This window comes from Ranitomeya variabilis, chromosome 5 (genome assembly GCF_051348905.1).
Source record: "Ranitomeya variabilis isolate aRanVar5 chromosome 5, aRanVar5.hap1, whole genome shotgun sequence".
Taxonomy (NCBI): Eukaryota; Metazoa; Chordata; class Amphibia; order Anura; family Dendrobatidae; genus Ranitomeya; species Ranitomeya variabilis.
In genome coordinates, this window is record NC_135236.1 from 528,754,504 (window position 1) to 528,769,764 (window position 15,261).

The window sequence follows — 15,261 nt, forward strand, 5'->3', positions numbered from 1 at the left end:
ATCGCCAGCACCTGATAGTGGAGGCGCTGTTAGTCTTTGAGACTGTTTTGGGTTAAACTGCTCTCCTGCCATTCTCACTCCGGGGTACCCCCTCAGTAGGGACTTGGGGCTGACTGGCCCCAGCAGAAGGTTGTGATCTTTTCCCAGGTGCCCGACGTGACAGCCAAAGTGGAGCAGTGTCTAGTATAAAGTCCTGAATGACCGTATACCGCTCAATCAGTCCCACCACCTGTTTCCGAGTGCCTGGGTCCCCTTGTCCCACCCAACGCTGTATGGCTGCTGGCAGAGCTCTCACCATCTGGTCGACCACCGCCCTCTTCATCCGGGCCGGAGTCAAGGTCTCAGGTTGGAGCCACCTTTTCACAAGCTGCAGTAAATCATAAACGTGAAACCAGGTGGGCTGGGCCTCAACAAAAGTCCATGAAAACACCCGTTTGGCTCTCACATAAGTATTAACCCCCAGTAGGCGAGGATCTCATCTTTTAGCTTTGCATAGTCCTGGGAATCCTCCTGACTGAGGTCAAAATAATACATCTCCCGTCAGGAACGAAGCCCCAACTTCAGCCCATTGGGACGTTGGCAGGTTCTCCCGCTCTGCAGTGCGCTCATAAAAGGTGAGGAAAGTTTCCACATCATCTTCCACTTCGGACTAAGCTTCCTCAAAGTGGAACAGACTTACAACGTTCCGGGGTCGGTGCTAGAGGGGCCTCATGCAGGGCCGCAATCTGCTACAGCAACAGGATTTCCTGGGTTGCAGTGTGGCAGGCCTAATGACAGACATGCAGCTGGCATTGGGGTGTACCTCAATTGACACTGCCTGCATTCTCCAACCAAATGTAGTGCCGCAGTGTTCACACTGTGCAGTAATGAGGCAGTGACCCAGGAAAGTTCACAACAAATGTATTTAATGTCCAAGCAACTCACATAATGGACAGCACACAGGATCCTCCGGATCGCTGCCGGGGCGTCACAACAGTCCGTATCTGAGACTGGTTGCCGAGGGTGACTGCACCACCGTATCAAGCTGAGAGGTGCCAGGCATTTGCGGCTCTTGGCTCTGTATTGCCTCACACAAGCTGGACATTGCAGAGCCACCTGGTCTGCCACTTGCAAACAAACACTCACACACCCAACCCTTTGCTGCAGGGTTTTTAAATGGAATCTGTGGCCATGGGCCACTTGTAAAACCCGGACTGGAGGGAGCAAACTGCCCCACTACCGTCCTGTAGTTCGCTCCAAAAATAAAAGCCCTTAACGGGTTTTTCTATACATTGCCTTGGTCAAATAACTTGACCAAATCCTAATTTACTTTTATTTTGCACTGCAGCCACAGCTATGCCTGCGACTGCAATGCACTCCAGCGGGTTTAATACTTTTCTATGCGCATCCTGGGAGATACATAGCAATACTCGCATATAATACCTGTCTCTGCCTCACACATCATAGCTTAAAATGAAGAGCTTTACACAGATGACATTCATATCAATCTGCTAATGATGTAATCTATGGATAGTTGAGTCCTCCAGAGTGAAAGATGCTTTTGTAGCTGCTATTTGCTTTGGGTAGTAGGTAAGCACCTTGAATGCGATGAACAGTCCCTCTCTATTAACTCAGAAATCCCTACCAGTATAATTGAAAATGAGATTCCCATTACTTTAATTGCAATTTAGCTACTAATGTAGTAAATATTTAAGCCAAAAGTTGTCGCTAAAGTTGTGGAACTTGTCCTTTTTCAAACAAAGGGTAGAAGTTGACGAAAACTAAAATGATAAAAGTATTTTCTCCTTCATGAACATGATATCCTGCCACAAAGATATAGGATCTAGAGGTTCTCCTGGCCTGCCCCGATCAGATCATGAATAGCAGATTGTTATGTTACTTGGTCCTGCAGACAGGAATACAGTATTTATTTGTGTAAGGCAACTCAGGCATAGTTTGATGTTCCTGGGCCCAAAAGCAAAATCTGTAATTGGGTCACTCCGAGGAGGATCATGAGACCTTTGTCTTAATAATGATCACATTATTAGCAACATTTTGTGTATTATGTTAAGTTGTCTTTTAATTATCAGGACTGGAACTTACCAGCACTGTGAAAAAGATCAGTCAGCAAACAGTTTGTGATATCACTGTGTTAAAATTATTCTTTTTTATGTCAGTTTTCCCATTTTGCTAAAAACGTACCTTTTTCCTCTGCAGTTCCTTTTTCTATTCTTGTTCTTTTCTCTCGCCTTCATTCTTTGGCCTTGACATTAATGTTACCTCTTGATCAGGTAAGAGCTATTCTTTGTCTTTCCTAACATTCATTCACTTTACATTGCTAACATTGATGTAAATGATCTAGAACTAAACAATGCTATTAATGATCCTTTGTCTGAAGAGCGATGGAGGTGTGGCCTACAATTGATCCCCAGGACAACAAAAGCATAACATTTTACATATTATACCGAGAAGATATTATACAAATTCATCCAAGTTGGAAACGAGTTTTCCCAAGACATAAAGGGCCAAATGCAGGCCTAGTGTAAATAATAAGGAATTGCCTTAAGAGTCACATCTTTTGGGTAAAAATAGTAGAAAAAATTAACAGTACTTTTCAGAACTTCATTCCAATTGACCCAATTCACACATTTTGAGGTTCTAGTATGGGGATCGATGGTGTGCTAGAAAATGTTGTTCAGGTTTGAAGGCTCTACAGGTTGTAAGAAGGTTAATTTAAAGGAACTGAAAAATGGACAAAGCACACAGATTTATAGGTTACGTCAGGGCAATGAAAGTATTAACACAGAGAACAGAAATTTGGAAAATAATTATAATTTTTTTATTTACTTATTTATTTTACTTACTGTCTCTTTTGGTCATTTAGGGCGGGTGAAGGATTTATAATGATTTGAAAATAAAATTTGTTTTAATTTGATAATTGAAGTGAAAAAAAACCCCATGAACTAATAATGGTATTAGCTAGAGATGAGCAAATATATTCCAGTGGACTCCTTATACTCATCTTACCACTCAGCTAATTATACAAAAATATTTCTTTTTGAAATAAGAAGAATATAAAGATTTGTTTTTATTTTTTATATCTTACTTTTTATGATCTGGGGTCTGGAAAGATCTCAAAACATAATAGTGAGCGTTAAATTTACAGAGAATAACTTGCTGCGAATCAAGTTTCCTGGGAAAATCTGCACGAACAGGCGATTTAAAATTTTGCCTGATCGGCTCATCTCTAGTATTAACTCCTTCCCACTGTGGCCAATTTTCTTTTTTGCACTTTCCCTTTTCCTCCTCTTCTTCCAAGAGAAATAACTTTTATAGCTTTGTGTTGACATAGCTTGCGTTTTGTAGAACTAGTTGTAGTTTTGAATAACACCTTTCATTTTCCCACTTAATGTACTGAAAAATGTGAAGAAAAAATCCAAGTGGCAATATGTTTCTCCATGTAAATTTGACTACGGAGATGCCAAACTTCCATTGCCTTTCTTTAGAAGTAATCTGATCTGGGGTCCTCATTTAGAGGGAAGCAAATGTCTGGACTGGGGTCTTTATTTAACCATTAGTTTAATTCAAATGCATTATTTATACACCCTTGGGGAATCCTCACCCATCTCCTGCAGACTGTGAGCCCTCGCGGGCAGGGTCCTCCCTCCTTATGTACCTGTATGCCTTGTTTTTTTTTTGCTGATGTTTAATTGTATTTGCCCCCTTTTCACATGTAAAGCGCCATGGAATAAATGGCGCTATAAAAATGAATAATAATAATAATAATAATAATAATAAAGGAGGATGTTATGGAGACTTAATTTGGGGGAATTGACTGTGGGGAGCCTGTTCTGCATTCTGTATAAAGAGCATGTCTGGCCTGGCATCTGTATTAGAGACTATGAAAGTATGCATTTATTTATGGATCTGGCATCTCCTATTTGTTTAGGGGGTCTACTTTGAGATTTGTATTTGTTTAGGGGTCTGTTTTTGAGGGTTTGTATTAGTTTAAAGAATCTATTCATTTTTTGAGTGTGGTGAAGTGGGCTATACACAGTATGCTGTGCAGCAGTCAAATATTGGTGGCATGTTTTATACAAAAAGGTAGACATCACATCAAACATTACAATTATCCTGACATCCTGTTTAAAATATATAGTATGATTTCAATTCTAGAAATATCACATTCATTTTTATTAATTAATAACCAATTAAGAGGTCAAGGGAAATTCAATCCATTTATGTCAGATTTTTGGGAATTTCCCTGGGCAACCCCAGAATATATAAATCATTGTTTTTAAAGGTGAGAGAGGTTTATTGCTGACTTCTTTTGTGAGAAGGTAGGCACTCTTGAGGACTTCCAGTGACTACCCACACACTTTAGGGCTTATTTAAATTTTTTGTATTATTTCCAGACTGCAAGATTGCTAATTTCTACCATAGTTATTAATAATAATAATAATAATAATAATAATAATAATTTGTCTTGTGCTTTCTCTGACCTTTTTCTATTATTCCGCTTACACGTGTACACAAAGGAGCTCAGAGCTATCTGCTTTTCAGTTCAGACAGATGTCCTTAAGCCGATTGTGTAGAATCCACGCACTATGATACCTTTAGTTTATCATATGGGATCTCTGCTAGAATGTAATAAACACGGTTTCATTTTTTTGGTTGAAATTCAGTCTTTCTGCACCCTATATTACAAATTTCTTTTTCTGTCTTGTTTTCAGCATTTTAGGAAATATGGATGAGCCCTCGCAAAAAGATCAATGCTTCCATATTTGCAGAGAGAACGCCTGTACTGCAGTGACAGGCACAAGGCCTTGGAATCCAAGCCATTGTTCCTTACCTGCTATGTTATGTTGCGGTGTGACCGGGCTGAAGTCACACTATATATGCTGCACTCAGTGGAAATGTAAGCGCTTATTCTAACAGAGAACAGACGTCCTGAAGAGGAACAACAGCTCAATAGAAGAATACGTCTTGGGCATAGAACCAAAGCTAATGAGAAACAATCTACTCCCTGCTGTGCAGGGGAACTCTATTACCGTAACACCATATATCCAATGAAACAATTAGGAACAAAAATAAGCTGCAAATGGACAAAGCTGGAGACCTGTCCCCATCCCGTCCAGGTTATTTACAATAAAATATTCATTGATTACAGTCTGGTTTACTTAATACAGGGATGCTATTCGTCTCAACTCAGGAACAGTAACAACTAAAATGTCATTGGGTGAATGGGAGGATTAACCCCCTAACACTGAAGAATTGCTGGCCATCCATTTTACTCCAGCATGTTAAGCATAAGGAACTAAGGCGTATACCTGTCAGCTCTGTACAGGCAATCTATTTTAGGTTGTATTAATGGCTGTGAGTTACTGTAGTTACCAGGCATAGTGATACATCTATGTATTGATGTGGCAAAGGCAGCCATTCTGTATACAAATAGTAATGATCTTTAAAGGAAATCCCTCAGAAGGTTTGTGCTATGTTATCTGAGAGCAGCATAATGTAGGGGCTGATTCTGACAATGTATCACTTACTTGACTGCTTTGTGCAGTTTCCATCAAATTCCAGCTTTCTCTGTAGTAGATATAGCAGCGCTAAGAATTCTAAGCTGTGTAAAACCCCACCCACAGCTCTGATTGGCAGCAAGCTTCTAATCAGTGGTGGGGGCGTGGTTACACAAATTAGCTGGACTGCCCAGCACACTACAACTAGTCCTGCAGTGATAATCTCCTGCTGATGAAGCACTCATTTGTATTGAAGCTACAACAAGCTGTCAGGCAAGTGACACATCCCTGGAGTCAGAATCTCTGTCCTCATCTCATGCAGCTCTCAGATTAAGTTGTAAAAACTTGCTGATAGATTCCCATTAACAGCTATGCATCTATATTATCATACAGTAGATACTAAAATAGTGTGCTAGGAATCAATATGTACATACTTGACATTTAGAAAATTGACATGTTTAGTAAAGCTGGTCATAAACAATAGATAATTTTTGTTAATCACATTGACAATTGAAAGGGAATCTAACACATTATACATGATGTCCTATCTGCAGGCAGCACATCATGGAGCAGAAGGAAATGAACAGAAAAAATTAGGATAACTTGTATTTTGTTATTTTCAATCCTTGTACTTTCTATGCTCAGGAGTCCAGTGGGCTGTTACTTACTGATCGACAACTGTCATTGTATACCCAGTTGTGCAGGGAAGACTGTCACGCATGGACTCTCGAACTCCGAAGTATAGAAAGAACATGGCTTAAAATTAGTAAAAATTCTGTATAATTTGTAATTTTACTGCAGAACTAAATATCATTCTGCTCAGCTCCTTATGCAGCTGCCTGCAGATCGGACAACATCTTTGACATGATAGTGTCCCTTTAAGGAAAAATAGAAAGGAAGGAAGATCTCCAGTGTGAAGACTTGGAATAACAGTCCAGTTAATTCAAACAATTCCATTAAAATTCATGGTGATACAGCAAATGGTAGAGTACCTGGTACAACTGACGCGTTTCGACCTGTTAAGGTCTTAATCATGGTATGATGTGTGGTCAGACCAGTAAGACATAAATAGAAAACACTAAACACATAGCAGGTGCATCAATTAAAACAGGAGAGAAATTCAGCTCACCCTTATAAGAACATTCCCATAGTCTTGAGGGAAAAGTCCGAGCACGGAGAAGCGTCTCTACCCAACGCTGAAAACTTGTGTGAGGAGAAAAAGAGGTGTCCAGCACCGGAAATACAAGCAAAATTCTTTATTTTGACATCTTTAAAATGAGAAGCCGCTTACAAATTATCGGCGTTTGCCAGAGAGAAATGCCATGAACCAATGAACGCGTTTCAAACACATGTAGTGTTCTTAGTCCTCAGATGAAGAGCATTCCTGTCAATAATCTCAACTGTTCGTTTGACTTTAGACAGACAGTCCAGTCAGGAAAACCTCTAGAGTGTAATCTATGCGTTGTCTTAGAAGCTTCATTTTCATATGTTACCTTAGAAGTGCAATTCCTTTTTAATCTAATAAGTTCATCCGTGGGTATATTTTTAATGAACTGGACTCTATTTCTGAGTGTAATACCCCCCAAAAAAACTGCTAATCACCATGAATTTTAATGGAATTGTTTGAATAAACTGGACTTTTAATCCAAGTCTTCACGCTGGAGATCTTCCTTCCTTTCTATTTTTCCTTGTGGACAACGCCTCTGATCAAGGCACCTCCGTGCGTGATTTCTATTCACAATCTAGCAAGACTTACACCTTTGTGCAGGCTAATATACCAGGACTCCTGCTGAAATTGGTGACCTGAACTTTATCCCTTTTTTCCCTTTTCCTATGTGCATCTTGTCTCCCTTTAAGGCGTATAGGGACACCTGCTGGAAAGGCAATCAAGAATTAGACGTGCTACGTTTCTACATGCTTGACCCTTTGTCCTGCATGAGATAAGCAGCACCGGAGATATTTAGCAGCCACTTACCCACCCTATGGCAATAAATATGCACTCAGCTTATAGGAGAGTGCATCTTTATGTGGAACTTAGGGGAGATGCCTGTCAACTACTTTGGCCAACAGTTATTTAAAGTATATGACCAGCTTAAGTTCAAAATGGCAATTTGCAGTGCCTTATGCCTAAAATCTCAGAGCCTACTGTATACTTTATATACTGTGCTGGAGACACGCAATGTATACTCATGAATGCAAACATAGTTCTGATAGCTGGGAGGGCTACCGGGAGAGCCTGTTCCTTTTGGCATTGTACATACTCAATTCTGAAAGCAAATGTTTCCTACATATAGCAATACATGTTATTAATTGTAAAATGCCATTCGTTTAAACTGTGATCAAAAACTTTCCTAGAGTCAACTTCCACACTGTAAATAGACGAAATCCTGGAAGACATCACTATCCTTCAAGAAATACCATCACCTTCACATTTAGTGAACTTATGGGCTAAATATTTTACACTTTACTATATGAAAAAAAATGAACTCAAAACTACAAAGTTGGTAAAAGATTCACCTGAAGGACACATACATGACAACCATTTAGGGTAGTCAATCATTGGATCGATTTTTTTTTTTTTAGATTTTATAAAATAAAAAGTGTACAGGCAACCACCATTTTTACTAATAGCGACGTAAACCAAATTCTACCAGAAAAAGAAGACCATAAAACTCAATCTCAGCCAGACCAGTATTAGGGGCAATAGCCCCCAAAAGACTGATTCTGTTCATGCTTTCTGCAATACAAGCTTGTCTAGTGAGATCACAATTCCACCTCTAGAATGCTGTTGTTGTGTCCTCCATGATTTCGAGAACTCCACTGTAGATGGAACTGCTGACTGTGGAAGTCTGTTCTTCCTTGTATATAAAGCATTCATACTCTTATATTGTTGCACTTGTGCCTCTTCCAATGAAAGTGAAGTCCACTTAAGAATCAAGGTGAAGTTAGCATGCCGGTGTACTCACAGAGGAAGAGGTCTGGAAGAAACAAAGCATGAAGTGAAGGATGCGAATGAATAGTTAATGGGCCACCATGTCCATATTGCAAGTTTGTGAAATGATATGCTACAGGAAAACTCCATTGACGCTGGACATTTCATTTGTAAAGCCCTGATTGAGTTGAGGGACATTAACCAATCCATGGTAATCATTGGCTTTTCCAATATTTTGACATCTTTATCACCTTTCTAGTACATGTAAGCATCCAGTGTTCACCAAACTGGTACCACATATTGTATTTGTGAAAATCAGACTGTACAGAATTCTCAGACTGTGTATATATTTAGGATACGTTACTGGAGCTATACAAGTGTACTTCCTCTTATTAAGGAGATGATTGAAATGCTTTGTTCTGCATATTATTAAACTGTACAGTTTTGTTTTATACCATACAACTCTGACAGCATTTCTATATTCTGTTTTTTATTATTTATGTGACTATTTGTACACTAAACCCTTTTGTCAGCACACTTTTTTATTGTATCAGAGGGTTTATGTTACCAGATGTGAGGCTAAAGTATTATCTAAATATTTTACTTGACCAGATAGGGAACCATAATGGGTGCAAACACAGACAAAAAAGTCCTATAGGAGTGTATCTGATGGTCCTAGGGCCGGGGTGCCACTGAACACCTGGCCCCTGACTCGTTCAACCACAATTATTCATATTATTGATTGTACATCAGATATATTTAGACATTACATTGTTTCTATATTACTACATATTTGGGACTGTTTTGGTCTTAGTATGTTGGTATATTGGTTATTTGGGCACTATGTGATAATTAGTGATGAGTAGTGTTGAGCGATACCGTCCGATACTTGAAAGTATCGGTATCGGAAAGTATCGGCCGATACCGGCAAAGTATCGGATCTAATCCGATACCGATACCCGATACCAATACAAGTCAATGGGACTCAAGTATCGGACGGTATTCCTGATGGTTCCCAGGGTCTGAAGGAGAGGAAACTCTCCTTCAGGCCCTGGGATCCATATTAATGTGTAAAATAAAGAATTAAAATAAAAAATATTTTAGCCGTGACGCAATTTCAGGTCCTGAATGCAGAAATAGGCATTCAGGACCTGAAATTACGTCACGGCTTGCTGTGATTGGTCGCGTCGCGGCCACATGGGCGGCACGCAACCAATCACAAGCCGTGACGTAATTTTAAAATGCGCGCGTGTCCTGCCTCCCGTGACATCACGGCTTGTGATTGGTCGCGTCGCCCATGTGACCGCGACGCGACCAATCACAAGCCGGAACGTAATTTTAAAATCCTGAATGCCTAGAATTAAGCTTCCAGGACCTCAAAATTACGTCACGGCTTGCTGTGATTGGTCGCGTCGCGGCCACATGGGCGGCACGCGACCAATCAGAAGCCGTGACATCGCGGGAGGCAGGAAACGCGCGCATTTTAAGCAAACAACGCTGCCGGTTCCCTCGGTGAGGTCCAGGCTGCGTCGGAGAGGTGAGTATAGCAATATTTTTTATTTTAATTCTTTATTTTACACATTAATGTTGTATTTTACACATTAATGTTGTTTCGATACCGATACCCGATACCACAAAAGTATCGGATCTCGGTATCGGAATTCCGATACCCGCAAGTATCGGCCGATACCCGATACTTGCGGTATCGGAATGCTCAACACTAGTGATGAGCGAACGTGCTGAGATAAGGTGTTATCCGAGCATGCTCGGGTGCTAACCCAGTGCTTTCAGCATGCTCAAATAATATGTTCTACTCCCCGCACCTGCCTGTCTCGTGGCCGTTAGACAGCCGCAACACCTTTAGGGATTGCCTAAGAAATAGGCAATCCCTGTCGTGCAGCTATGAGACATGCAGCGGTGGGGACTCGAACATATTTTTCGAGCACGTCAAAGACTCTCGGTTAGCACCCGAGCATGCTCGAATTTCCCCTTATCTGAACGCGTTCGCTCATCACTAGTGATAATACATCATATGAACAGTACCAGCTTAAGGTACCAGAGAACCAAGCAAACATAAGGTCAGCTACGCAGATAACTATACAAAGTATCCCTCAAAAAGATTATGTATTTCAATCTCTGAGATACTATGTATGCATAATATTCATTCAGATTCATACTATAGCCATAAGCTAGGTAATAATTTTCTACTTCAAAATTGCTATCCTCTTTAAAGGGAACCTGTCACCTCCAAAATCGAAGATGAGCTAAGCCCACCAGCATCAGGGGCTTATCTACAGCATTCTGTAATGCTGTAGATAAGCCCCTGATGTATCCTGAAAGATGAGAAAAAGAGGTTAGATTATACTCACCCAGGGGCGTTCCCACTGCGGTCTGGTCCGATGGGCTTCGCGGTCCGGTTCGGGGCCTCCCATCTTCATCAGATGACGTCCTCTTCTTGTAGTCACGCTGCGGCCGGGAAAGGTCAGAGAGGCCCGGCGCCTGCGCACTGCAGTACTTTACTCTGCCCTCAACAGGGCAGACAAAGTACGCCTGCGCCGGAGCCGCAGCATGAAGACAAGAAGAGGATGTCATCCTATGAAGATAGGAGGGCCCGGACCGGACCGTGACGCCCATCAGATCGGAACGCCCACCCAGGTGAGTATAATATAACCTCTTTTTCTCATCTTTCAGGATACATCGGGGGCTTATCTACAGTATTCCAGAATGCTGTAGATAAGCCCCTGATGCTGGTGGGCTTAGCTCATCTTCGATTTTGGGGGTGACAGGTTCCCTTTAAAGAAGAACTGTCAGCAGGTCAAAAATGGCCAGTTTTTTCACTTATGTTATTTCCATGGTTTTAAAGGTATATCCTTTTTATTTTAGTGCTAATTTATGGTCTTTCCAAGGGGGAATGGCTCACAGGATACTCTGTGGTGTGTCTTTACGTTTCTCTGCATTATTAACCTGTGATCCATGACCCCTTGGTAAAGTCCATAAAAATTAACACCAAGTAAAAAGGCCCATATGATGGACTTAAAAAAAAACAAAGCAATGAGCCTACTCAGGAGAGCAGCAGGAGTAAAATAATAGCATAAACTGAAAATTGAAAAATAACAATATTTGAAGGGGTTTTCAACACTATAATGTTGGCCTATTATAATCACTGGAAGTCCACCCACTGAATCCCACATCAAACAGCTGTATTCCCCTCATTATTAGCTAAGCAAAGTTCTATAGATTAGCTTGTAGCTGAGCCTGGAACTGCAGGTCACGGCAGCTTGGTCCCTTTCAAAGCACCACACTTCTTTTGATTATAAGAGACATTAGAGGATGTAGACAGAAGAAGGCCCCTGTGCACAAACAATATACGGGCCCTTCATAGTCCAATAGTCGTTTTGCCGAAAATACGCATCCAGCAAAAGTTCTTGCTGGATACGTTTTTTCGTCATAGACTAACATTAGCGACGCATTTGCGACGCATTGCAAAACGTCGCGTCCGTTTTGCGACGCTTGGGCGTGTGGTAGCGGACCGTCGGGAGAAAAAAACGTTACATGTAACGTTTTTTGCTCCCGACGGTCCGCTTTTTCCGACCGCGCATGCGCGGCCGGAACTCCGCCCCCACCTCCCCGCACTTCCCCGCACATCACAATGGGGCAGCGGATGCGTGGGAAAAATGCATCCGCTGCCCCCGTTGTGCGGCGGAGACCACGCTAGCGTCGGGAACGGCGGCCCGACGCACAGCGACGGGTTGTTCCCGACGCTAGTGTGAAAGTAGCCTAAGCCCTATGTTGGACGCATCGCTAGCGCACTCCCACAATGGGCGTGCGCTAGCGATGTGCCGTCATTGAGTGACAGACCCTGAGACGCGGGCTGCAGCGTTTCCGGGTCCGTCACCGCTAGTGCAGATAGAGCATCTGCTAGCTCTGTCTGCGCTAGCGCGATCACATTTCGGCACTTACATTAACGCAGCCCGTTTAACGCATGTGTTGAACGGGCTGCTGTAACGCAGTGTGAACTTAGCCTTAGGCAGCTATGCGGCTGCACAGGCGGCACCAATGGCAACTCCGCCACCTGATAAGGGGTGTCTCCATGCATTAAAATACACCAATATTATGGACCCAGAAATCAGAAAATTCTTCTATTTAGCTTTGTATTTTGTGTGATGCTGCCTTAAGGAATTATACAGAACCATTAGGACTGCACTGGACTGATAGCAAAATAGAGGTTTTCTTATGATTAGGTTAGACAAAAAGAACAGAGTCCTACTTACAGGAAAAGTCAGTGTGCTAATATGTAAAGAACATGTTGCTCAGGATCATTGTATTTGCTTTATGGTATAGCATTAGGTTTCACTAAGCCCCAGAATGAAAGCTATTGATACTTTATGCATATATGAAAACCACATAATTTCTGGTTTGAAGCAACTATTTGGTACAAGGATTTTAAACACATAAAAGTTGCAATGTTTATGCTGACAAATTTCACGCTCGATCTGTATTTTAAAGTTGCTCAAATTAATTTAAAAAAGTAATGATATTTTTAGCATTAACAGAGTGTAAAGATACAGACCACCTGTGCAAGAGTGACAGAACATGTGCCCCCATAATAACAAATTGTTATTTTATATACTGCCAGTTCATTGTAATCATAGCAGTGCTGCCTGTAATAGAGCTCTGACAGTGGTCACATGGCTACTGCAGACAGGCTTAGAGCAAGCCAGATCTGTTTACCAGATCCCAGGGGATGCTCTGGCCTTCACCCTTTAACCATTTTATAGGGATCTTCAGGTACACAGGGGCTCCAGGGCTGGGGCCACTGAGTCAGCTTTTGTTAGGTGGTGCAGGATGGCAGGAGTGCAGGATGGCAGGAGTAACCAGGTCAGAACCAAGAGGGCTGAGAAGGTACAAAATAAGAAGACGCAAGAATAGTTAGTAAAACAATCCGAGGTCAAAACAGGAAACAAATACACTAGATAGGAGCTGAGCACACAGGACTTAACAAGATGAGAACAAAGTTATATCTGACAGCTTCCAGCATTAAACTGGAAGCTTAAATAGGGTGTGGTGCTTCCCAATTGGCTAAAGCAGGGAGCTATTATAGCCAGCTGGACAGCACACACGCATAGTGTTGGACTGAATCGCACTGCAAGTCCCAGCCACCCTAACCTTAGTGGCTGGACAGAGCCTGTGACATCCAGAGCTTCAAAATGTCTCCTTTATCACCAGCCCACAGAACGGTGACAGAAGCAGACATCGCAGGAACAGGTCCTGGTGGAGATGTGACACTGCCTCATGGTGACAACACTTTAGAACATACAGTATTTATAATGCTATACTATATGCAAATCACATAGGCTCAGTCTACATGTTCTTTGGAGACTCCGTCAAATTTGCAGTTAACATCAGCAGAACAAATAGCATTATAAGCGTTGAAAATTCCTTCAACCTGATGAACGTCATATTAAGTCGATGAGATCCGTTGGACACTGGTAGTATCGACAGTGTTTTGGACACAGTAGTAGTAGAGCATAGGGACCTTTCGTCAAACTCAATTTGACAGGTGGACACGCCCCTATCAAAGTGTATCAAAGTGTGTAACCCCCTCCCCTCCCTGTCAGCCAGCTGTCCCTCCTTGTCTGGCTGTCCCCTTTTGATATAGTTTAATATTATTATCACAGTATTTGATGCAGTGAATGTTATCACAGTAATTGTTTTATATTAGCTGTTTATATGCTGTATTAAGATTACTCTTATTTGATAATCCGCTGATAGGGAGAGTGAGGCTGTGTTTCTGCAGTATTATCGGCTATTGGTATTCTCATTTACAGTGGGGCAAAAAAGTATTTAGTCAGTCAGCAATAGTGCAAGTTCCACCACTTAAAAAGATGAGAGGCGTCTGTAATTTACATCATAGGTAGACCTCAACTATGGGAGACAAACTGAGAAAAAAAAATACAGAAAATCACATTGTCTGTTTTTTTATCATTTTATTTGCATATTATGGTGGAAAATAAGTATTTGGTCAGAAACAAAATTTCATCTCAATACTTTGTAATACATCCTTTGTTGGCAATGACAGAGGTCAAACGTTTTCTGTAAGTCTTCACAAGGTTGCCACACACTGTTGTTGGTATGTTGGCCCATTCCTCCATGCAGATCTCCTCTAGAGCAGTGATGTTTTTGGCTTTTCGCTTGGCAACACGGACTTTCAACTCCCTCCAAAGGTTTTCTATAGGGTTGAGATCTGGAGACTGGCTAGGCCACTCCAGGACCTTGAAATGCTTCTTACGAAGCCACTCCTTCGTTGCCCTGGCGGTGTTCTTTGGATCATTGTCATGTTGAAAGACCCAGCCACGTTTCATCTTCAATGCCCTTGCTGATGGAAGGAGGTTGGCACTCAAAATCTCACGATACATGGCCCCATTCATTCTTTCATGTACCCGGATCAGTCGTCCTGGCCCCTTTGCAGAGAAACAGCCCCAAAGCATGATGTTTCCACCACCATGCTTTACAGTAGGTATGGTGTTTGATGGATGCAACTCAGTATTCTTTTTCCTCCAAACACGACAAGTTGTGTTTCTACCAAACAGTTCTAGTTTGGTTTCATCAGACCATAGGACATTCTCCCAAAACTCCTCTGGATCATCCAAATGCTCTCTAGCAAACTTCAGACGGGCCCGGACATGTACTGGCTTAAGCAGTGGGACACGTCTGGCACTGCAGGATCTGAGTCCATGGTGGCGTAGTGTGTTACTTATGGTAGGCCTTGTTACATTGGTCCCAGCTCTCTGCAGTTCATTCACTAGGTCCCCCCGCGTGGTTCTGGGATTT

At 41.9% G+C, this 15,261-nt stretch overlaps 1 protein-coding gene across 1 annotated transcript in view; it reads left to right on the forward strand.

The window, feature by feature from the left end:
• JAKMIP2 (janus kinase and microtubule interacting protein 2) overlaps window positions 1–5,149 on the forward strand; it is a 200,929-nt gene extending 195,780 nt beyond the window's left edge. The window contains exons 22-23 of the mRNA XM_077265817.1: window positions 2,197–2,270; window positions 4,713–5,149. Coding sequence (XP_077121932.1) covers window positions 2,197–2,247 — 51 coding nt within the window. The 3' untranslated portion in view covers window positions 2,248–2,270; window positions 4,713–5,149. The remainder of the gene's footprint in view (window positions 1–2,196; window positions 2,271–4,712) is intronic.
• The last annotated feature ends 10,112 nt before the right edge of the window (window positions 5,150–15,261 follow it).